The following is a 25,000-nucleotide window of genomic DNA, read 5'->3' as shown; positions in this document are numbered from 1 at the left end:
TACACAAATGAAAGACTGTGTTGGGCTTGGCGGTCAACAGAGAATGTGTCCAGATAAATAAAGGCTTGTTGTGTCTGTTGATTATTGAAGCTTTATTTAAGAACAAATTATTATTTACAATGACGGTGGTCTAGGAACAGTGGGTTGAACTGCCTTGTTCAGGAGCAGGACAACAGATTTTTACCTTGTCAGCTATTCGATCTAGCAACCTTTACGGTTAGTGGCCCAACGCTCTCACCACTAGGCTACCTGCCGCCCCTACACTATAACCACTAGGCTACCTGCCGCCCCTACACTCTACCCAATAGGCTACCTACCGCCCCTACACTCTAACCACTAGGCTACCTACCGCCCCTACACTCTAACCACTAGGCTACCTGCCGCCCCTACACTCTAACCACTAGGCTACCTGCCGCCCCTACACTCTAACCACTAGGCTACCTGCCGCCCCTACACTCTAACCACTAGGCTACCTGCCGCCCCTACACTCTAACCACTAGGCTACCTACCGCCCCTACACTCTAACCACTAGGCTACCTACCGCCCCTACACTCTAACCACTAGGCTACCTGCCGCCCCTACACTCTAACCACTAGGCTACCTGCCGCCCTACACTCTAACCACTAGGCTACCTACCGCCCCTACACTCTAACCACTAGGCTACCTGCCGCCCCTACACTCTAACCACTAGACTACCTGCCGCCCCTACACTCTAACCACTAGGCTACCTACCGCCCCTACACTCTAACCACTAGGCTACCTGCCGCCCCTACACTCTAACCACTAGGCTACCTGCCGCCCCTACACTCTAACCACTAGGCTACCTGCCGCCCCTACACTCTAACCACTAGGCTACCTGCCGCCCCTACACTCTAACCTCTAGACTACCTGCCGCCCTACACTCTAACCACTAGACTACCTGCCGCCCCTACACTCTAACTACTAGGCTACCTACCGCCCCTACGCTCTAACCACTAGACTACCTGCCGCCCCTACACTCTAACCACTAGGCTACCTGCCGCCCCTACACTCTAACCACTAGGCTACCTACCGCCCCTACACTCTAACCACTAGACTACCTGCCGCCCCTACACTCTAACCACTAGGCTACCTGCCGCCCCTACACTCTAACTACTAGGCTACCTGCCTCCCCTACACTCTAACCACTAGGCTACCTGCCGCCCCTACACTCTCACCACTAGGCTACCTGCCTCCCCTCCACTCTAACCACTAGACTACCTGCCGTCCCTACACTCTAACCACTAGGCTACCTGCCTCCCCCTCCACTCTAACCACTAGACTACCTGCCGCCCCTACACTCTAACCACTAGGCTACCTGCTGCCCCTAAACTCGAACTACTAGGCTACCTGCCGCCCCTACACTCTAACCACTAGGCTACCTGCTGCCCATAAACTCTAACTACTAGGCTACCTGCCGCCCCTACACTCTAACCACTAGGCTACCTGCCGCCCCTACACTCTAACCACTAGGCTACCTGCCGCCCCTACACTCTAACCACTAGGCTACCTACCGCCCCTACACTCTAACCACTAGGCTACCTGCCGCCCCTACACTCTAACCACTAGGCTACCTGCCGCCCCTACACTCTAACCACTAGGCTACCTGCCGCCCCTACACTCTAACCACTAGGCTACCTACCGCCCCTACACTCTAACCACTAGGCTACCTGCCGCCCCTACACTCTAACCACTAGGCTACCTGCCGCCCCTACACTCTAACCACTAGGCTACCTGCCGCCCCTACACTCTAACCACTAGGCTACCTGCCGCCCCTACACTCTAACCACTAGGCTACCTGCTGCCCCTACACTCTAACCACTAGGCTACCTGCCGCCCCTACACTCTAACCACTAGGCTACCTGCCGCCCCTACACTCTAACCACTAGGCTACCTGCCGCCCCTACACTCTAACCACTAGGCTACCTGCCGCCCCTACACTCTAACCACTAGGCTACCTGCCGCCCCTACACTCTCACCACTAGGCTACCTGCCGCCCCTACACTCTAACCACTAGGCTACCTGCCGCCCCTACACTCTAACCACTAGGCTACCTGCCGCCCCTACACCCTAACTACTAGGCTACCTGCTGCCCCTACACTCTAACTACTAGGCTACCTGCCGCCCCTACACTCTAACTACTAGGCTACCTGCCGCCCCTACACTCTAACCACTAGTGTCTGTGTCTGTTGTTGTTTCTGTTGTTGTGGTGTCTGTTGGTGTGTCTGTGTCTGCTGGTGTGTCTGTGTCTGTTGGTGTGTGTGTGTCTGCTTGTGTCTGTTGTTGTGTAGTTGTGTCTGTTGCTATGTATGTGCCTGTTGGTGTGTGTGTGTCTGTTGTTGTGTCTGTGTCTGTTGGTGTGTGTGTGTCTGTTGGTGTGTCTGTGTCTGTTGGTGTGTCTGTGTCTGTTGGTGTGTCTGTGTCTGTTGGTGTGTGTGTGTCTGTTGGTGTGTGTGTGTCTGTTGGTGTGTGTGTGTCTGTTGGTGTGTGTGTGTCTGTTGGTGTGTATGTGCCTGTTGGTGTGTGTGTGTCTGTTGGTGTGTCTGTGTCTGTTGGTGTGTGTGTGTCTGTTGGTGTGTGTGTGTCTGTTGGTGTGTGTGTGTCTGTTGGTGTGTCTGTGTCTGTTGGTGTGTCTGTGTCTGTGTGTCTGTGTGTGTGTGTGTGTCTGCTTGTGTCTGTTGTTGTGTAGTTGTGTCTGTTGCTATGTATGTGCCTGTTGGTGTGTGTGTGTCTGTTGGTGTGTGTGTGTCTGTTGGTGTGTGTGTGTCTGTTGGTGTGTCTGTTGGTGTGTGTGTGTCTGTTGGTGTGTCTGTGTCTGTCGGTGTGCGTCCCTCACCCTTTGATGCAAAGGTTTAAGCAGACCGGAGAGGAGGTTGGGGTGTCCAGTCTGATGCCCGTGGCCGCAAGTCCCGCCTCTGATTGGCAGATCGTCTGCGCTGACCAGCGAGTGATGGCGAGAGTCCAGCCCTCTGATTGGCTCAAGGTAGTAGGTGTCATTTGAGTTCAAGGCAATCAGGCCCCTGTTTCAGCAAGAGGGAGAGATTAAAGAGGCATGATTGGACGAACACAGAAAATATATACTAAATTTAAAAAGAACCAAAACAGCAACAAATATTTTATGCAGCTAAGCAATATTATTTTTTACAACTGCCCTGGGGGTAGTTTCAGTGTTGATCAGCAGGGGGCGATGAAGGGCCCAGTGGCCCTAAGGTGAAGTGGTATTTGAGCTATAAACAACAGAGGTGTACTATATGGATGTCTTAGCCTGTGGTCTCATACAGAGGAGCCTGGAAGGAACTGGTCCAAGAGGATAGAGGGCTGTAAAAGGCCATTTACAGGCAGAGTGAGTCACTCTCCATCACGATCTGTCAAGAGGTTGTGTGTGTGTGTGTGTGTGTGTGTGTGTGTGTGTGTGTGTGTGTGAGAGAGAGAAAGATTGTACTGTACCCCGCTTTCAACATCAGACCCCTCCCTCCCTCCCTTCCTTCCTCACACACACACACACACACACACACACACACACACACACACACACACACACACACACACACACACACACACACACACACACACACTGGTTGCAGCTCCATTGTAATTGTAGGAATACACTTTGTATTCATGCTGCACTGAAACAGGCATTACCCAGCACTACACATGCTTCCAAAAGGGGTCATAGGAGATCTGTCGAAGGGGTTCTACATGGAACCCAAAAAATGGTTCTACCTGGAACCAAAATGGGTCATTCAAAGGGTTCTCCTATGGGGACAGTGGAAGATCCCTTTTAGGTTCTAGATAGCACCTTTTCTTCTAAGAATGTAAAGGTGAGAAAATGATTCAATGTTAAATAAATATATATAAATATCCATGTTATCAACAGAGAACACCACCTGCCCAGCGTGAGACGAAGGGCCGCATTGAGTTGAGCCCCTTTGTTAAGAGAGAAGTGAAAACATCTTATACAATCAACGTCACCAACATTATTCAAATTCCTGGCGCCAAAAATGTAAATTTTCTGATATTTGACGAGGTTGAGGTTGCAAGATATTTGCTTCAGCGTTTTTTTTAAAATAACCTGGAAGCAGAAAAGAGACAGAAAAGAAACGAGGAAACGAGGAAACGAGGAAACAAGAAACTGAGGCGGAAAATAAACTGTGTTTCTCCAACTCAGAGAGAAGTCATGCTTCCTGGAGTGCTGTGGCTGGAGAAGGTACTGTGATCCACATGGTGTGCTGTGGCTGGAGAAGGTACTGTGATCCACATGGTGTGCTGTGGCTGGAGAAGGTACTGTGATCCACATGGTGTGATGTGGCTGGAGAAGGTACTGTGATCCACATGGTGTGATGTGGCTGGAGAAGGTACTGTGATCCACATGGAGTGCTGTGGCTGGAGAAGGTACTGTGATCCACATGGTGTGATGTGGCTGGAGAAGGTACTGTGATCCACATGGAGTGCTGTGGCTGGAGAAGGTACTGTGATCCACATGGAGTGCTGTGGCTGGAGAAGGTACTGTGATCCACATGGTGTGATGTGGCTGGAGAAGGTACTGTGATCCACATGGAGTGCTGTGGCTGGAGAAGGTACTGTGATCCACATGGTGTGCTGTGGCTGGAGAAGGTACTGTGATCCACATGGTGTGATGTGGCTGGAGAAGGTACTGTGATCCACATGGTGTGATGTGGCTGGAGAAGGTACTGTGATCCACATGGTGTGCTGTGGCTGGAGAAGGTACTGTGATCCACATGGTGTGATGTGGCTGGAGAAGGTACTGTGATCCACATGGTGTGCTGTGGCTGGAGAAGGTACTGTGATCCACATGGTGTGATGTGGCTGGAGAAGGTACTGTGGTCCACATGGTGTGATGTGGCTGGAGAAGGTACTGTGATCCACATGGTGTGATGTGGCTGGAGAAGGTACTGTGATCCACATGGTGTGATGTGGCTGGAGAAGGTACTGTGATCCACATGGTGTGATGTGGCTGGAGAAGGTACTGTGATCCACATGGTGTGATGTGGCTGGAGAAGGTACTGTGTAATGCACCTCCGCTGTGGAGCTCTTTGTCCCAGTAGATATCAGCACAGCAAAGAAACACGCACAATACATGGCAATCAAATGGCAATCAAATGGGAATCAAATGGGAATCAAATGGGAATCAATTGGGAATCAAATGGGAATCAAATCGGAATCAATTGGGAATCAAATGGGAATCAAATGGGAATCAAATGGGAATCAATTGGGAATCAAATGGGAATCAAATGGGAATCAAATGGGAATCAATTGGGAATCAAATGGGAATCAAATGAAAATCAAATGGGTCTCATGAAAATGTATGCATGTGAAGCATGCACACACAAGCACAGACACGTGAGCACGCACACACACACACGCACGCACGCACGCTCACACGCACGCACGCACGCACGCACGCACACACACACACACACACACACACACACACACACACACACACACACACACACACACACACACACACACACACACACACACACACACACACACACACACACACACACTCAGTCATGGCACGTCGAAACTGAACACAATATTCCCTGGCTTACATTGGCACCGTGACAAGTCAGGTTCGTTGAAGTTCAGGGTTTGGGTGAGTCCAGCTCACCCTCCTGTTACCGCCTCATTCCATTTTGTGTCAATACAGAAACACTTGTCTTTGGTGCGTGACGGTGGCCAGTGGGGAATATGAGCTGGGAGGGAACTGTAAATATGCAACGCAGCCGGGGGAACTGCTGCGAAGAGCGGAAAAAGGTCAGGGATGGAACACAGACAATAGAACGGAATGGCAGAAGGGATTCCGGAACCTTTTGGGTGTTCCACGAGTGGAACCTTGGTTATTGATGACGAGTCTCACTAACTAATATGACTAGAGCAGGGGGTATGACCTCCCTTATCAGCATTACCAGGTATCCATTTTAACTACACCCTCGTGACGTTCCGTGTCCGAGGAAAACCAAGCCAGTGTAATTTTTTTATTTTATCTTTATTTAACTAGGCAAGTCAGTTAAGAACAAATTCTTATTTTCAATGATGGCCTAGGAACAGTGGGTTAAATGCCTGTTCAGGGGCAGAACGACAGATTTTGTACTTTGTCAGCTCGGGGGTTCGAACTTGCAAACTTCCGGTTACTAGTCCAACGCTCTAACCACTAGGCTACCCTGCCTATGATTGCGTGATAGAGCTCAACGCCTTTTCTGTAGCATGCCAATGCTTATGACTGTTCTATGAAGTGTCTTTGGTAGGCCTTATAAAGTGATTGGCCTTTGGATTTGAATCTTGTTTGAAGTGTGACCCTTTAGTTTAGCTCTTGCCTTTGTTGAACGTTGTTGTTTGATCAACTGAGTTGTTTTTCTTTCTCTTCTTCTCTGTGTCGGTTTAGACATTTTCATTCAGTTGAGTTGCTGTCCTCGGTTTCACCTCACGTCTGTCTGTCTCTTCGGTTTCCTTCTAACCTGTGACTGATCGCATCTCACTACATCCTCAGCCAGGACAAACAGCCACTACAAATGAGCTCCTCTTGCCTGTCTGAGAGACATAAAGAGTATCGGTGATACTAAAGATACAACTATTGTTATTGGAGAACAAACTTGTGTGAAACGCTGTTATCAGTCCAGGATAGACTGAGCTGGCTTGTGGAATTAATTTCTAATCAAGAGCGATTGAGCTAGAAACTCGAGGTCTTCGGCTGGATCGCATTCATGAATATATTTCTCAGGGTGTACGGGTGGCGACAGGGGACATATTTTTCCCACAGGAGAGCTCCAATTTGAAAGCATTTGATATGCAAGAAGCTTCCTGTTAAATTCTGTTCTGAGGTAGGGAACATTTAAAGACTCTCTAAACTGCCAGACGGCAGTATCCCTGAAAAAAGAAGATTTGAGGAATTGAATTAGCCAGCGAGTTTTATGAAATAACTCACACTGCTTGCCTGGGGTAGTCTAAATCCAGCAACATAGCTATGTAAAATAAAATAAATATCAGACGGAATTCTGGGAGTTTGAGGTGGAACTGTGTTATTCCCCTCTTATGGATAATTTGGAGAAACATATGACAGAATTTACTCCAGCTGGAAGGTGCCTCTAGACATTGAACTAAGGTCAGTTTTTGCATTTCTTACAACTGATGATTAAGGTTAGGATTCTGGATTCTGATTCTGGATCAGTGCCTAAACAGGGAAACGTCTACCAAGAGACTGAAAATCCAAGAACAGGTTAGAAATGATGATGAAAATCAAATGTTTTTTTTTGTGTGTTTTTTTATTTTTACGTACCTCACTCCTGAACATGTGCTAAGGGCGGCCCAGGAGTCCATGTGTCCTCTTACATGCCCGTGGTAGAAGCAGTGATCCTGTGATGATAGGGGGAGGGAGGAGGGAGGGAGGGGGGAGGAGAGAGAGAGGAGAGGAGAGAGAGAGAGAGAGAGAGAGAGAGAGAGAGAGAGAGAGAGAGAGAGAGAGAGAGAGAGAGAGAGAGAGAGAGAGGAGAGAGGGAGGGGAGAGAGAGAGAGAGAGAGAGAGAGAGAGAGAGAGAGAGAGAGAGAGAGAGAGAGATAGAGAGAGAGAGGGAGAGAGAGAGTCAAACATACTGTACTATACCATAGCAATGTTTATATGGACACTAAATCCTATAGGCCTGCATCTTGTGATAAATGGATTCTGGGTATTGACGCAGCGGAAAAAGGTTCCTATAGATCCAATGTTTCATTAGCGACCAGCTGGTACACTGCAACACAACATGTCCTGGGTTTGGACAAATGGCTCTGTCTAATCAGTAGACAATCCTCGCTCCATCCGTGATGTATTTCAGTGACTCAACGCTGGAGCTTCCCTTGGTATTGCCCCAGGACGATCATTGCGCTTCGGAGAAAAAATATTAGCATCTTTTTACAAGGAGTGTTTAAACATTTTTAATGCCGACAACCCTTTTGTGTGCCGAGGGTGAGGTCAACGAGGTCCACGAGACAGGGCTACAGGCCGCGTCATTAGGTACCGATTTAGGTCTGTTGAGTGCTATACAGAGTGGGCCGAATTTCTACTGATGCATTGGTCTTTTCCATGAAATCCAAACAATTAGCGTTGTATGGAGAGTTCCAGTTGCCTTTGAGTCATGTTACCATAGCGACCAAGCGAGGTTGGAATGGTTCTGGTGTAGAACTGCAGATTTCTCTGCCATTCATTTAAAAGCTTCAGGGTTTCAGTGAAATGGTGTATTTTCTCTCTTATCAAGCTAGCTACTGTATGGGCTTCTATTTCTCAACACACACGTAGACGAGGGCTTCTATTTCTCAACACACACGTAGACGAGGGCTTCTATTTCTCAACACACACGTAGACGAGGGCTTCTATTTCTCAACACACACGTAGACGAGGGCTTCTATTTCTCAACACACACGTAGACGAGGGCTTCTATTTCTCAACACACACGTAGACGAGGGCTTCTATTTCTCAACACACACGTAGACGAGGGCTTCTATTTCTCAACACACACGTAGACGAGGGCTTCTATTTCTCAACACACACGTAGACGAGGGCTTCTATTTCTCAACACACACGTAGACGAGGGCTTCTATTTCTCAACACACACGTAGACGAGGGCTTCTATTTCTCAACACGCACGTAGACGAGGGCTTCTATTTCTCAACACACACGTAGACGAGGGCTTCTATTTCTCAACACACACGTAGACGAGGGCTTCTATTTCTCAACACACACGTAGACGAGGGCTTCTATTTCTCAACACAACTCCATTTTGAATTGAGGTTTTTCCTGCACAGTAACGCAGCATGTGCATGAAGATGAAAACAGCAACAGAGGATTGAATACATCAGAGATGTTCTGCCTGCATTGTCACTGCAGTTGCATTAAACTTCTTTATTTTTAGGAGAAACTGCGGTTCTGTTTTTTTTTCTGCCTCTGAGAAGCACAGAACACAAACCTCCTGTTGACCTTTGACCTGAGCTGGATGTCCTGGGAAATTTCGTCACAATGGGCCACGGACGATGTCACACGGCAGTGTCCCCCGGTGTTGCTTTCGTGGCCCTGGTGCCTCCGCCACAAAACACACCAACATCCAATTAATTTATTCGGAAAACAAGCTTATATTGTGCATAAATTAGAATTCTTGGCTATTTAAAAGGCTTTGGTCTGCCTTTCAGACTGTGAAATAAGCTAATCTATATGAACGTCAGAAGTGATGGGTTGCGCTCATGCATGGAGGACATACAAATCAATTGTCAGTGAAAACGCTCCCTGACAATCTTAAGAGCCCTCGTGTCTGTCTCATCACATGAGGTCGATGGAGGAAAGCCAAGCCTACACACAACAACAATGCCTTTGCCATGTTTCAGGCGTGTGTAACAAAATGACATGCCACCTGGGTCTACTGTAAATAAATACCTCATCAACACCTACAAACAGAGAGGCTCCTTTTAGATTACAAATGTCAGGTTGCTACTGGGGTTCACTTGAGCAGAAACAGAATAGAAAAATATGTATTTTGTTTAGAGAGAGAGAGAGAGAGAGAGAGAGAGAGAGAGAGAGAGAGAGAGAGATAGATGGAAAGGAAATTGGTTGGCAATTTTACTGCTCTGTAGAGGATTAGATTCACTCTTGTTTTCTGTCTGTTTGTATTTGTGTGTTATAAAAATGTTTCTTTCCATCGCCATCACAGTGTCATGACACTTTTCTTCTTCGTTTACATCGAATCGCCATTTAGAGAACGTTTGTCAGAACTCTTCAACGCCGTCACTGCTAACAAGGCCTACTACTAAACAAGGCCTACTACAAACAAGGCCTACTACTAAACAAGGTCTACTACTAACAAGGCCTACTACTAACAAGGCCTACTACTAAACAAGGTCTACTACTAAACAAGGCCTACTACTAACAAGGCCTACTACTAAACAAGGCCTACTACTAAACAAGGCCTACTACTAACAAGGCCTACTACTAACAAGGCCTACTACTAACAAGGCCTACTACTAACAAGGCCTACTACTAAACAAGGCCTACTACTAACAAGGCCTACTACTAAACAAGCCTACTACTAACAAGGCCTACTACTAACAAGGCCTACTACTAAACAAGGCCTACTACTAACAAGGCCTACTACTAAACAAGGCCTACTACTAAACAAGGCCTACTACTAACAAGGCCTACTACTAACAAGGCCTACTACTAACAAGGCCTACTACTAACAAGGCCTACTACTAAACAAGGCCTACTACTAAACAAGACCTACTACTAAACAAGGCCTACTACTAAACAAGGCCTACTACTAACAAGGCCTACTACTAAACAAGGCCTACTACTAAACAAGGCCTACTACTAACAAGGCCTACTACTAAACAAGGCCTACTACTAACAAGGCCTACTACTAACAAGGCCTACTACTAACAAGGCCTACTACTAAACAAGGCCTACTACTAACAAGGCCTACTACTAAACAAGGCCTACTACTAACAAGGCCTACTACTAACAAGGCCTACTACTAAACAAGGCCTACTACTAACAAGGCCTACTACTAAACAAGGCCTACTACTAACAAGGCCTACTACTAACAAGGCCTACTACTAACAAGGCCTACTACTAACAAGGCCTACTACTAAACAAGGCCTACTACTAAACAAGGCCTACTACTAACAAGGCCTACTACTAAACAAGGCCTACTACTAAACAAGGCCTACTACTAACAAGGCCTACTACTAACAAGGCCTACTACTAACAAGGCCTACTACTAAACAAGGCCTACTACTAACAAGGCCTACTACTAACAAGGCCTACTACTAACAAGGCCTACTACTAAACAAGGCCTACTACTAACAAGGCCTACTACTAAACAAGGCCTACTACTAACAAGGCCTACTACTAACAAGGCCTACTACTAACAAGGCCTACTACTAACAAGGCCTACTACTAAACAAGGCCTACTACTAAACAAGACCTACTACTAAACAAGGCCTACTACTAAACAAGGCCTACTACTAACAAGGCCTACTACTAAACAAGGCCTACTACTAAACAAGGCCTACTACTAACAAGGCCTACTACTAACAAGGCCTACTACTAACAAGGCCTACTACTAAACAAGGCCTACTACTAAACAAGGCCTACTACTAACAAGGCCTACTACTAAACAAGGCCTACTACTAAACAAGGCCTACTACTAAACAAGGCCTACTACTAACAAGGCCTACTACTAACAAGGCCTACTACTAACAAGGCCTACTACTAACAAGGCCTACTACTAAACAAGGCCTACTACTAACAAGGCCTACTACTAAACAAGGCCTACTACTAACAAGGCCTACTACTAACAAGGCCTACTGCTAACAAGGCCTACTACTAAACAAGGCCTACTACTAAACAAGGCCTACTACTAACAAGGCCTACTACTAACAAGGCCTACTACTAACAAGGCCTACTACTAACAAGGCCACAAGGCCTACTACTAAACAAGGCCTACTACTAACAAGGCCTACTACTAAACAAGGCCTACTACTAACAAGGCCTACTACTAACAAGGCCTACTGCTAACAAGGCCTACTACTAAACAAGGCCTACTACTAACAAGGCCTACTACTAACAAGGCCTACTACTAAACAAGGCCTACTACTAAACAAGGCCTACTACTAAACAAGGCCTACTACTAACAAGACCTACTACTAACAAGGCCTACTACTAAACAAGGCCTACTACTAACAAGGCCTACTACTAAACAAGGCCTACTACTAAACAAGGCCTACTACTAAACAAGGCCTACTACTAACAAGGCCAATAAAACACCCTGCTGCCCTTTCCTACCAGTCTCATTTGCATACGGCTCCAAATGGACTCTAATTGGCTGTCACATTATGTAATTACCCACGCAGCCACTTGTGCCTCACTTTAAATATTGGCCAACTGTCTGGAAATAACTTTGCGTCAGTAAGAAGCTGAAAGCACATCAACAATTTCACCAAACTCCATAAACTCTGATTAAAAACACTTTTTATCCAGTGTAATCTCTTACATCCAGTTTCGTCTTTTTTAATTTTTTTAAATAAAAAAAATAAAACAAATTAAATCCAGTTTCATCTCTGTAGTCATAAAGTCATATAGTAGAAGTAACCTTCTGATTCTAACGAGGAGTAAAGCTATGAACAGGTAATCCCCCCCCTCGGTTGACACTGACTGGACTGGAATGTGTTATCTTGGTTCCTGCGGTCCAAGGGGGGGTAGGGTTTACCATTTGGGTTGGAGTGGTCTAGAGGTTAGGTTTAGGGTTAACCCCATAACAGTTAACCCACACCACCACCACCACCACCACCACCACCACAGTCAATTATATCTGGGTCACTGGGGGGGGAATAGACCCAGGTCACGTGACAGGGGAAGATAGATGTTTCGGTTCCTCTTCCTGTTGAACGTTCTAGACTCTAGAGTCACGTGTTTCCTTTTAAAGAGCCGGACGCTTAATGATAAAGCATACAGCCATTCACGACCCACACTCATCTCCACACTCATCTTCATCATCATCTCCACACGTCCTCTGTCATTGGGTTGTTACTAGGCAAGAATAACCCGACAGGACTAAGAGCAAATTCTGGAGTTCTGAGAATGAGAGACGTAGATTTCATGTGTTGCTAATTTATAGCCTCTTTTAGTCTTTCCCTGAATACATTAAATGACTTGTGGGTAGATATATATTCTCATGCTTGGTCATGTGAGAGACAAAAATCAATGTTGTCCTTGTTGTCCACACACACATGTAGTGTGTGTGTCTGTGTGTGTGTGTGTTGTGAAACGTGGTGTGTGTGTGTGTGTGTGTGTGTCTGTGTGTGTCTGTGTGTGTGTATGTTGTGAAACGTGGTGTGTGTGTGTGTGTGTCTGTGTGTGTGTGTCTTTGAATGTGTATCAATGCTTCCTTGTTTCTGTGTGAATGTCCTTCTGTCTGCATGTGCCTCAGAGTGTATGTGTGTGTGTGGTGTGTGTGTTGTGATATGTGTGTGTGTTGTGAAATGTGTGTGTGTTGTGATGTGTGTGTGTGTGTGTGTGTGTCTGTGTGTGTTGTGATATGTGTGTGTGTGGTGTGATATGTGTGTGTGTGTGGTGTGTTGTGATCTGTGTGTGTGTTGTAATATGTGTGTGTGTGGTCTGTTGTGATCTCTGTGTGTGTGTGTGTGTGTGTGTGTGTGTGTGTGTGTGTGTGTGTGTGTGTGTGTGTGTGTGTGTGTGTGTGTGTGTGTGTGTGTGTGTGTGTGTGTTGTGAAATGTGTGTGTGTGTGTTGTGATATGTGTGTATGTGTTGTGATATGTGTGAGTGGTGTGTGTGTGTTGTGATATGTGTGGAGTGTGGTGTGTGTTGTGATATGTGTGTGTATGTGTTGTGATATGTGTGTGTGGTGTGTGTGTGTTGTGATTCGTGTGGTGTGTGTGTGTGTGTTGTGATATGTGTGGTGTGTGTGTGTGTGTTGTGATATGTGTGTGTGTGGTGTGTGGTGTGTGTTGTGATATGTGTATGTGTGTGTGTGGTGTGTGTGTGTGTGTGTGTTGTGATATGTGTATGTGTGTGTGTGGTGTGTGGTGTGATATGTGTGTATGTGTGTGTGGTGTGTGGTGTGTATGTGTGTGTGGTGTGTGGTGTGTGGTGTGTGGTGTGTATGTGTGTGTGGTGTGTGGTGTGTGTTGTGATATGTGTGTGTGTGGTGTGTGGTGTGTGGTGTGTGTTGTGATATGTGTGTGTGTGGTGTGTGGTGTGTGTTGTGATATGTGTGTGTGTGGTGTGTGGTGTGTGTTGTGATATGTGTGTGTGTGGTGTGTGGTGTGTGGTGTGTGTTGTGATATGTGTGTGTGTGGTGTGTGGTGTGTGTTGTGATATGTGTGTGTGTGGTGTGTGGTGTGTGTTGTGATATGTGTGGTGTGTGTGTGTGTGTGTGTGTTGTGATATGTGTATGTGTGTGTGTGGTGTGTGGTGTGTGTTGTGATATGTGTGTGTGTGGTGTGTGGTGTGTGGTGTGTGGTGTGTGGTGTGATATGTGTGTGTGTGGTGTGTGGTGTGTGGTGTGTGGTGTGTGTTGTGATATGTGTGTGTGTGGTGTGTGGTGTGTGGTGTGTGTTGTGATATGTGTGTGTGTGGTGTGTGTGTGTGTGTTGTGATATGTGTGTATGTGTGTGTGGTGTGTGGTGTGTGGTGTGATATGTGTGTGTGTGTGTGTGTGTGTGTGTGTGTGTGTGTGTGTGTGTGTGTGTGTGTGTGTGTGTGTGTGTGTGTGTGTGGTGATATGTGTGTATGTGTGGTGTGTATGTGTGTGTGTGTGTGTGTGTGTGTGTGTGTGTGTGTGTGTGTGTGTGTGTGTGTGTGTGTGTGTGTGTGTGTGTGTGGTGTGTGGTGTGTGTTGTGATATGTGTGTATGTGTGGTGTGTATGTGTATGTGTATGTGTGTGTGTGGTGTGTGGTGTGATATGTGTGTGTGGTGTGTGGTGTGTTGTGTGTATGTGTGTGTGTGTGTGTGGTGTGTGGTGTGATATGTGTGTGTGGTGTGTGGTGTGTGGTGTGTGGTGTGATATGTGTGTATGTGTGTTGTGATATGTGTGTGTGGTGTGTGGTGTGTGGTGTGATATGTGTGTATGTGTGTTGTGATATGTGTGTGTGGTGTGTGGTGTGTGGTGTGTATGTGTGTTGTGATATGTGTGTATGTGTGTGTGGTGTGCTATGTGTGTGTGTGTATGTGTGTGTGGTGTGATATGTGTGTATATGTGTTGTGATATGTGTGTGTGGTGTGTGGTGTGTGGTGTGTGTTGTGATATGTGTGTATGTGTGTTGTGATATGTGTGTATGTGTGTGTGGTGTGATATGTGTGTTGTGATGTGTGTGTATGTGTGTGTGGTGTGTGTGTGTTGTGATATGTGTTTGCGTGTGGTGTGATATGTGTGTTGTGATGTGTGTGTATGTGTGTGTGGTGTGTGTGTGTTGTGATATGTGTTTGCGTGTGGTGTGATATGTGTGTTTGTGTGTTTGATTCCTGAGTTGAAAGGCACTGCGTCTCTCCACTCCAGCTGAAGCAGACAGATCCATGCTAGGTTCTGAACGAGCAGCTTGCAGTCTTTCACAGCGTCAACATGTCTTTTAATATCCCACGTCCCAGACACTGACAACATATCCTTTAATATCCCACGTCCCAGACACTGACAACATGTCCTTTAATATCCCACGTCCCAGACACTGACAACATATCCTTTAATATCCCACGTCCCAGACACTGACAACATATCCTTTAATATCCCGCGTCCCAGACACTGACAACATATCCTTTAATATCCCACGTCCCAGACACTGACAACATATCCTTTAATATCCCGCGTCCCAGACACTGACAACATATCCTTTAATATCCCGCGTCCCAGACACTGACTGGCTGACAACATATCCTTTAATATCCCGCGTCCCAGACACTGACAACATATCCTTTAATATCCCACGTCCCAGACACTGACAACATATCCTTTAATATCCCACGTCCCAGACACTGACAACATATCCTTTAATATCCCGCGTCCCAGACACTGACTGGCTGACAACATGTCCTTTAATATCCCACGTCCCAGACACTGACAACATATCCTTTAATATCCCGCGTCCCAGACACTGACAACATATCCTTTAATATCCCACGTCCCAGACACTGACTGGCTGACAACATATCCTTACATATCCCGCGTCCCAGACACTGACTGGCTGACAACATATCCTTACATATCCCGCGTCCCAGACACTGACTGGCTGACAACATGTCCTTTAATATCCCGCGTCCCAGACACTGACTGGCTGACAACATATCCTTACATATCCCGCGTCCCAGACACTGACAACATGTCCTTACATATCCCGCGTCCCAGACACTGACTGGCTGACTACATATCCTTTAATATCCCGCGTCCCAGACACTGACTGGCTGACAACATATCCTTTAATATCCCGCGTCCCAGACACTGACTGGCTGACAACATGTCCTTTAATATCCCGCGTCCCAGACACTGACTGGCTGACAACATATCCTTACATATCCCGCGTCCCAGACACTGACAACATATCCTTACATATCCCGCGTCCCAGACACTGACTGGCTGACAACATATCCTTTAATATCCCGCGTCCCAGACACTGACTGGCTGACAACATGTCCTTACATATCCCGCGTCCCAGACACTGACTGGCTGACAACATATCCTTTAATATCCCGCGTCCCAGACACTGACTGGCTGACAACATGTCCTTTAATATCCCGCGTCCCAGACACTGACTGGCTGACAACATATCCTTTAATATCCCGCGTCCCAGACACTGACTGGCTGACAACATATCCTTACATATCCCGCGTCCCAGACACTGACTGGCTGACAACATATCCTTTAATATCCCGCGTCCCAGACACTGACTGGCTGACAACATATCCTTACATATCCCGCGTCCCAGACACTGACAACATGTCCTTTAATATCCCGCGTCCCAGACACTGACAACATATCCTTTAATATCCCGCGTCCCAGACACTGAATGGCTGACAACATATCCTTACATATCCCGCGTCCCAGACACTGACTGGCTGACAACATATCCTTTAATATCCCGCGTCCCAGACACTGACTGGCTGATAACATATCCTTACATATCCCGCGTCCCAGACACTGACTGGCTGACAACATATCCTTTAATATCCCGCGTCCCAGACACTGACTGGCTGACAACATATCCTTACATATCCCGCGTCCCAGACACTGACTGGCTGACAACATATCCTTTAATATCCCGCGTCCCAGACACTGACTGGCTGACAACATATCCTTACATATCCCGCGTCCCAGACACTGACTGGCTGACAACATGTCCTTTAATATCCCGCGTCCCAGACACTGACTGGCTGACAACATATCCTTACATATCCCGCGTCCCAGACACTGACAACATGTCCTTTAAAATCCCGCGTCCCAGACACTGACTGGCTGACAACATATCCTTTAATATCCCGCGTCCCAGACACTGACAACATATCCTTACATATCCCGCGTCCCAGACACTGACTGGCTGACAACATATTCTTACATATCCCGCGTCCCAGACACTGACTGGCTGACAACATATCCTTACATATCCCGCGTCCCAGACACTGACTGGCTGACAACATATCCTTTAATATCCCGCGTCCCAGACACTGACTGGCTGACAACATATCCTTTAATATCCCGCGTCCCAGACACTGACAACATGTCCTTTAATATCCCGCGTCCCAGACACTGACTGGCTGACAACATATCCTTACATATCCCGCGTCCCAGACACTGACTGGCTGACAACATATCCTTTAATATCCCAGCGTCCCAGACACTGACTGGCTGACAACATATCCTTTAATATCCCGCGTCCCAGACACTGACAACATGTCCTTTAATATCCCGCGTCCCAGACACTGACTGGCTGACAACATATCCTTACATATCCCGCGTCCCAGACACTGACTGGCTGACAACATATCCTTTAATATCCCGCGTCCCAGACACTGACTGGCTGACAACATATCCTTTAATATCCCGCGTCCCAGACACTGACAACATGTCCTTTAATATCCCGCGTCCCAGACACTGACTGGCTGACAACATATCCTTTAATATCCCGCGTCCCAGACACTGACAACATGTCCTTTAATATCCCGCGTCCCAGACACTGACTGGCTGACAACATATCCTTACATATCCCGCGTCCCAGACACTGACTGGCTGACAACATATCCTTTAATATCCCGCGTCCCAGACACTGACTGGCTGACAACATATCCTTACATATCCCGCGTCCCAGACACTGACAACATGTCCTTTAAAATCCCGCGTCCCAGACACTGACTGGCTGACAACATGTCCTTTAATATCCCGCGTCCCAGACACTGACTGGCTGACAACATATCCTTACATATCCCGCGTCCCAGACACTGACTGGCTGACAACATGTCCTTTAATATCCCACGTCCCAGACACTGACAACATATCCTTACATATCCTGCGTCCCAGACACTGACTGGCTGACAACATATCCTTTAATATCCCGCGTCCCAGACACTGACTGGCTGATAACATATCCTTACATATCCCGCGTCCCAGACACTGACAACATGTCCTTTAATATCCCACGTCCCAGACACTGACTGGCTGACAACATATCCTTTAATATCCCGCGTCCCAGACACTGACTGGCTGACAACATATCCTTACATATCCCGCGTCCCAGACACTGACAACATGTCCTTTAATATCCCGCGTCCCAGACACTGACTGGCTGACAACATGTCCTTTAATATCCCGCGTCCCAGACACTGACAACATATCCTTTAATATCCCGCGTCCCAGACACTGACTGGCTGACAACATATCCTTTAATATCCCGCGTCCCAGACACTGACAACATGTCCTTTAATATCCCGCGTCTCAGACACTGACTGGCTGACAACATATCCTTTAATATCCCGCGTCCCAGACACTGACTGGCTGACAACATATCCTTACATATCCCGCGTCCCAGACACTGACTGGCTGACAACATATCCTTACATATCCCGCGTCCCAGACACTGACAACATGTCCTTTAATATCCCGCGTCCCAGACACTGACTGGCTGACAACATATCCTTTAATATCCCGCGTCCCAGACACTGACAACATCTCCTTTAATATCCCGCGTCTCAGACACTGACAACATATCCTTTAATATCCCGCGTCCCAGACACTGACTGGCTGACAACATATCCTTTAATATCCCGCGTCCCAGACACTGACTGGCTGACAACATATCCTTTAATATCCCGCGTCCCAGACACTGACAACATATCCTTTAATATCCCGCGTCCCAGACACTGACTGGCTGACAACATATCCTTACATATCCCACGTCCCAGACACTGACTGGCTGACAACATATCCTTTAATATCCCGCGTCCCAGACACTGACAACATATCCCTACATATCCCGCGTCCCAGACACTGACTGGCTGACAACATATCCTTACATATCCTGCGTCCCAGACTCTGACTGGCTGACAACATATCCTTACATATCCCGCGTCTCAGACACTGACTGGCTGACAACATATCCTTACATATCCCGCGTCTCAGACACTGACTGGCTGACAACATATTCTTACATATCCCGCGTCCCAGACACTGACTGGCTGACAACATATCCTTTAATATCCCGCGTCTCAGACACTGACTGGCTGACAACATATCCTTTAATATCCCGCGTCCCAGACACTGACTGGCTGACAACATGTCCTTTAATATCCCGCGTCTCACACACTGACTGGCTGACAACATATCCTTTAATATCCCGCGTCCCAGACACTGACTGGCTGACAACATATCCTTTAATATCCCGCGTCCCAGACACTGACTGGCTGACAACATATCCTTACATATCCCGCGTCTCAGACACTGACTGGCTGACAACATATCCTTTAATATCCCGCGTCCCAGACACTGACAACATATCCTTACATATCCCGCGTCTCAGACACTGACTGGCTGACAACATATCCTTTAATATCCCGCGTCTCAGACACTGACAATATATCCTTACATATCCCGCGTCTCAGACACTGACTGGCTGACAACATATCCTTTAATATCCCGCGTCTCAGACACTGACAACATATCCTTACATATCCCACGTCTCAGACACTGACTGGCTGACAACATATCCTTTAATATCCCGCGTCCCAGACACTGACAACATATCCTTTAATATCCCGCGTCCCAGACACTGACAACATGTCCTTTAATATCCCGCGTCCCAGACACTGACTGGCTGACAACATGTCCTTTAATATCCCGCGTCTCAGACACTGACTGGCTGACAACATATCCTTTAATATCCCGCGTCTCAGACACTGACTGGCTGACAACATGTCCTTTAATATCCCGCGTCTCAGACACTGACTGGCTGACAACATATCCTTACATATCCCACGTCTCAGACACTGACTGGCTGACCGCCGTGTAGACGACACGAGCCATCGTCCTCCAACCCGCGAACCTGAGCAGCTTATCAACAGCACTAATAAAATGGCTCTCATTATTTATGTTCACGGCGGTGGCTGAATGCGTGAGCATCACTTTCCTGCGTCACAGTAATAAAAAAAGTATTAAGGATTTATTCCCTTATTAGTTATACAATTGTAATAGTTTTCCCATGTTGCAATGCAGTCAGTTCTACAACATCTGACAGCCGCTACATGAATCAGTTTTGTTTTCTTGCTTTTCGTCAAAATTTTATTTTACTGTATTATTAGGTTGAACTTGAACGAGCAAATGTCAATTTACAATTATCCTGACTCTCTGTGGGAATCAGAGTACAGAAAGAAAGGTTGACATCTCCCTGCAAAAAACTGCAGAGAGACGAGCGATTTAATTTGAATTTTTTTATTGTACCCAGTAAAATTGCATGACGACGGCATGGTTTCCTTAACCTAACTTTGGGACAGAGCTGTTTATCAAAACAACCGAAGGGACGATAAGGACTGATGATGCTAAAAGACTGAACATATTCGGTAGAATATATAATAAACAATAATAATGAACAATAACTCCAAAAGAATAAAATCAGAAACTCTGCAGAACCTGTAATAGGTTCAACTGTAACAATTTCCTCAGAAATGCACCAATAAGAGAAATGCACCAATAAGAGAAATGTCCATACGGAGAAATGCACCAATAAGAGAAATATCCATATGGAGAAATGCACCAATAAGAGAAATGTCCATAAAGAGAAATGCACCAATAAGAGAAATGTCCATAAAGAGAAATGCACCAATAAGAGAAATGTCCATACGGAGAAATGCACCAATAAGAGAAATGTCCATATGGAGAAATGCACCAATAAGAGAAATGTCCATATGGAGAAATGCACCAATAAGAGAAATGCACCAATAAGAGAAATGTCCATATGGAGAAATGCACCAATAAGAGAAATGTCCATAAAGAGAAATGCACCAATAAGAGAAATGCACCAATAAGAGAAATGCACCAATAAGAGAAATGTCCATAAAGAGAAATGCAACAATAAGAGAAATGTCCATAAAGAGAAATGCACCAATAAGAGAAATGTCCATAAAGAGAAATGCACCAATAAGAGAAATGTCCATATGGAGAAATGCACCAATAAGAGAAATGTCCATAAAGAGAAATGCACCAATAAGAGAAATGTCCATATGGAGAAATGCACCAATAAGAGAAATGTCCATATGGAGAAATGCAACAATAAGAGAAATGTCCATAAAGAGAAATGCACCAATAAGAGAAATGTCCATAAAGAGAAATGCACCAATAAGAGAAATGTCCATAAAGAGAAATGCACCAATAAGAGAAATGTCCATACGGAGAAATGCACCAATAAGAGAAATGTCCATAAAGAGAAATGCACCAATAAGAGAAATGTCCATACGGAGAAATGCACCAATAAGAGAAATGTCCATAAAGAGAAATGCACCAATAAGAGAAATGTCCAATAAGAGAAATGTCCATAAAGAGAAATGCACCAATAAGAGAAATGCACCAATAAGAGAAATGTCCATAAAGAGAAATGCACCAATAAGAGAAATGTCCATAAAGAGAAATGCACCAATAAGAGAAATGTCCATACGGAGAAATGCACCAATAAGAGAAATGTCCATAAAGAGAAATGCACCAATAAGAGAAATGTCCATAAAGAGAAATGCACCAATAAGAGAAATGTCCATACGGAGAAATGCACCAATAAGAGAAATGTCCATAAAGAGAAATGCACCAATAAGAGAAATGTCCATACGGAGAAATGCACCAATAAGAGAAATGTCCATAAAGAGAAATGCACCAATAAGAGAAATGTCCATAAAGAGAAATGCACCAATAAGAGAAATGTCCATACGGAGAAATGCACCAATAAGAGAAATGTCCATAAAGAGAAATGCACCAATAAGAGAAATGTCCATACGGAGAAATGCACCAATAAGAGAAATGTACATAAAGAGAAATGCACCAATAAGAGAAATGTCCAATAAGAGAAATGTCCATAAAGAGAAATGCACCAATAAGAGAAATGCACCAATAAGAGAAATGTCCATAAAGAGAAATGCACCAATAAGAGAAATGTCCATAAAGAGAAATGCACCAATAAGAGAAATGTCCATACGGAGAAATGCACCAATAAGAGAAATGTCCATAAAGAGAAATGCACCAATAAGAGAAATGTCCATACGGAGAAATGCACCAATAAGAGAAATGTCCATAAAGAGAAATGCACCAATAAGAGAAATGTCCAATAAGAGAAATGTCCATAAAGAGAAATGCACCAATAAGAGAAATGTCCATATGGAGAAATGCACCAATAAGAGAAATGCACCAATAAGAGAAATGCACCAATAAGAGAAATGCACCAATAAGAGAAATGTCCATATGGAGAAATGCACCAATAAGAGAAATGTCCATAAAGAGAAATGCACCAATAAGAGAAATGTCCATAAAGAGAAATGCACCAATAAGAGAAATGTCCATAAAGAGAAATGCACCAATAAGAGAAATGTCCATAAAGAGAAATGCACCAATAAGAGAAATGTCCATAAAGAGAAATGCACCAATAAGAGAAATGTCCATAAAGAGAAATGTCCATAAAGAGAAATGCACCAATAAGAGAAATGCACCAATAAGAGAAATGTCCATAAAGAGAAATGCACCAATAAGAGAAATGTCCATAAAGAGAAATGCACCAATAAGAGAAATGCACCAATAAGAGAAATGTCCATAAAGAGAAATGCACCAATAAGAGAAATGTCCATAAAGAGAAATGCACCAATAAGAGAAATGTCCATAAAGAGAAATGCACCAATAAGAGAAATGTCCATAAAGAGAAATGCACCAATAAGAGAAATGTCCATATGGAGAAATGCACCAATAAGAGAAATGTCCATATGGAGAAATGCACCAATAAGAGAAATGTCCATATGGAGAAATGCACCAATAAGAGAAATGTCCATATGGAGAAATGCACCAATAAGAGAAATGTCCATATGGAGAAATGCAACAATAAGAGAAATGTCCATAAAGAGAAATGCACCAATAAGAGAAATGTCCATAAAGAGAAATGCACCAATAAGAGAAATGTCCATAAAGAGAAATGCACCAATAAGAGAAATGCACCAATAAGAGAAATGTCCATAAAGAGAAATGCACCAATAAGAGAAATGTCCATAAAGAGAAATGCACCAATAAGAGAAATGCACCAATAAGAGAAATGTCCATAAAGAGAAATGCACCAATAAGAGAAATGCACCAATAAGAGAAATGTCCATAAAGAGAAATGTCCATAAAGAGAAATGTCCATAAAGAGAAATGCACCAATAAGAGAAATGTCCATAAAGAGAAGTGCACCAATAAGAGAAATGCACCAATAAGAGAAATGCACCAATAAGAGAAATGCACCAATAAGAGAAATGTCCATAAAGAGAAATGCACCAATAAGAGAAATGTCCATAAAGAGAAGTGCACCAATAAGAGAAATGCACCAATAAGAGAAATGTCCATATGGAGAAATGCACCAATAAGAGAAATGTCCATAAAGAGAAATGCACCAATAAGAGAAATGTCCATAAAGAGAAATGCACCAATAAGAGAAATGTCCATAAAGAGAAATGCACCAATAAGAGAAATGTCCATAAAGAGAAATGCACCAATAAGAGAAATGTCCATAAAGAGAAATGCACCAATAAGAGAAATGTCCATACGGAGAAATGCACCAATAAGAGAAATGCACCAATAAGAGAAATGCACCAATAAGAGAAATGTCCATAAAGAGAAGTGCACCAATAAGAGAAATGTCCATAAAGAGAAATGTCCATAAAGAGAAATGCACCAATAAGAGAAATGTCCATAAAGAGAAGTGCACCAATAAGAGAAATGTCCATAAAGAGAAGTGCACCAATAAGAGAAATGTCCATAAAGAGAAATGCACCAATAAGAGAAATGTCCATAAAGAGAAATGCACCAATAAGAGAAATGTCCATAAAGAGAAGTGCACCAATAAGAGAAATGTCCATAAAGAGAAGTGCACCAATAAGAGAAATGCACCAATAAGAGAAATGCACCAATAAGAGAAATGCACCAATAAGAGAAATGCACCAATAAGAGAAATGTCCATAAAGAGAAATGCACCAATAAGAGAAATGTCCATAAAGAGAAGTGCACCAATAAGAGAAATGTCCATAAAGAGAAGTGCACCAATAAGAGAAATGTCCATAAAGAGAAATGCACCAATAAGAGAAATGTCCATAAAGAGAAATGCACCAATAAGAGAAATGTCCATAAAGAGAAATGCACCAATAAGAGAAATGTCCATAAAGAGAAATGCACCAATAAGAGAAATGTCCATAAAGAGAAGTGCACCAATAAGAGAAATGTCCATAAAGAGAAATGCACCAATAAGAGAAATGTCCATAAAGAGAAATGCACCAATAAGAGAAATGTCCATAAAGAGAAATGCACCAATAAGAGAAATGTCCATAAAGAGAAATGCACCAATAAGAGAAATGTCCATAAAGAGAAATGCACCAATAAGAGAAATGTCCATAAAGAGAAATGCACCAATAAGAGAAATGTCCATAAAGAGAAGTGCACCAATAAGAGAAATGTCCATAAAGAGAAATGCACCAATAAGAGAAATGTCCATAAAGAGAAATGCACCAATAAGAGAAATGTCCATAAAGAGAAATGCACCAATAAGAGAAATGCACCAATAAGAGAAATGTCCATAAAGAGAAATGCACCAATAAGAGAAATGCACCAATAAGAGAAATGCACCAATAAGAGAAATGTCCATAAAGAGAAGTGCACCAATAAGAGAAATGTCCATAAAGAGAAGTGCACCAATAAGAGAAATGCACCAATAAGAGAAATGTCCATAAA

General features: G+C 44.7%; 1 protein-coding gene and 1 long non-coding RNA gene across 12 annotated transcripts in view; both read right to left on the bottom strand.

Moving 5' to 3' along the window:
- Positions 1 to 2,156, bottom strand: part of LOC127906677 (uncharacterized) — a 2,676-nt gene extending 520 nt beyond the window's left edge. Inside the window, exons 1-4 of one of the 11 annotated variants that reach the window (XR_008062340.1) lie at positions 1,486 to 2,156; positions 633 to 877; positions 378 to 569; positions 1 to 281 (exon numbers count right to left, since the gene is read on the bottom strand). The exon at positions 1 to 281 is cut by the window's left edge and continues 520 nt beyond it. This is a non-coding gene — a long non-coding RNA (uncharacterized LOC127906677). Of the gene's footprint in view, positions 282 to 309; positions 570 to 632; positions 878 to 1,485 lie in introns of those variants that run through there. The other 10 variants (XR_008062344.1, XR_008062341.1, XR_008062345.1 and 7 more) reach the window with 10 other exon arrangements.
- adam19a (ADAM metallopeptidase domain 19a) overlaps positions 1 to 25,000 on the bottom strand; it is a 256,777-nt gene that overhangs the window by 54,869 nt on the left and 176,908 nt on the right. The window contains exons 5-6 of the mRNA XM_052460731.1: positions 7,319 to 7,395; positions 2,855 to 3,038 (exon numbers count right to left, since the gene is read on the bottom strand). Of these exons, the coding sequence (XP_052316691.1) occupies positions 2,855 to 3,038; positions 7,319 to 7,395 (261 nt within the window). The remainder of the gene's footprint in view (positions 1 to 2,854; positions 3,039 to 7,318; positions 7,396 to 25,000) is intronic.

Source organism: Oncorhynchus keta, chromosome 13 (genome assembly GCF_023373465.1).
Source record: "Oncorhynchus keta strain PuntledgeMale-10-30-2019 chromosome 13, Oket_V2, whole genome shotgun sequence".
NCBI classification, from domain to species: domain Eukaryota; kingdom Metazoa; phylum Chordata; class Actinopteri; order Salmoniformes; family Salmonidae; genus Oncorhynchus; species Oncorhynchus keta.
Note: the sequence above shows the minus strand (reverse complement) of the source record. Positions and strands in the feature narration are given on the sequence as shown.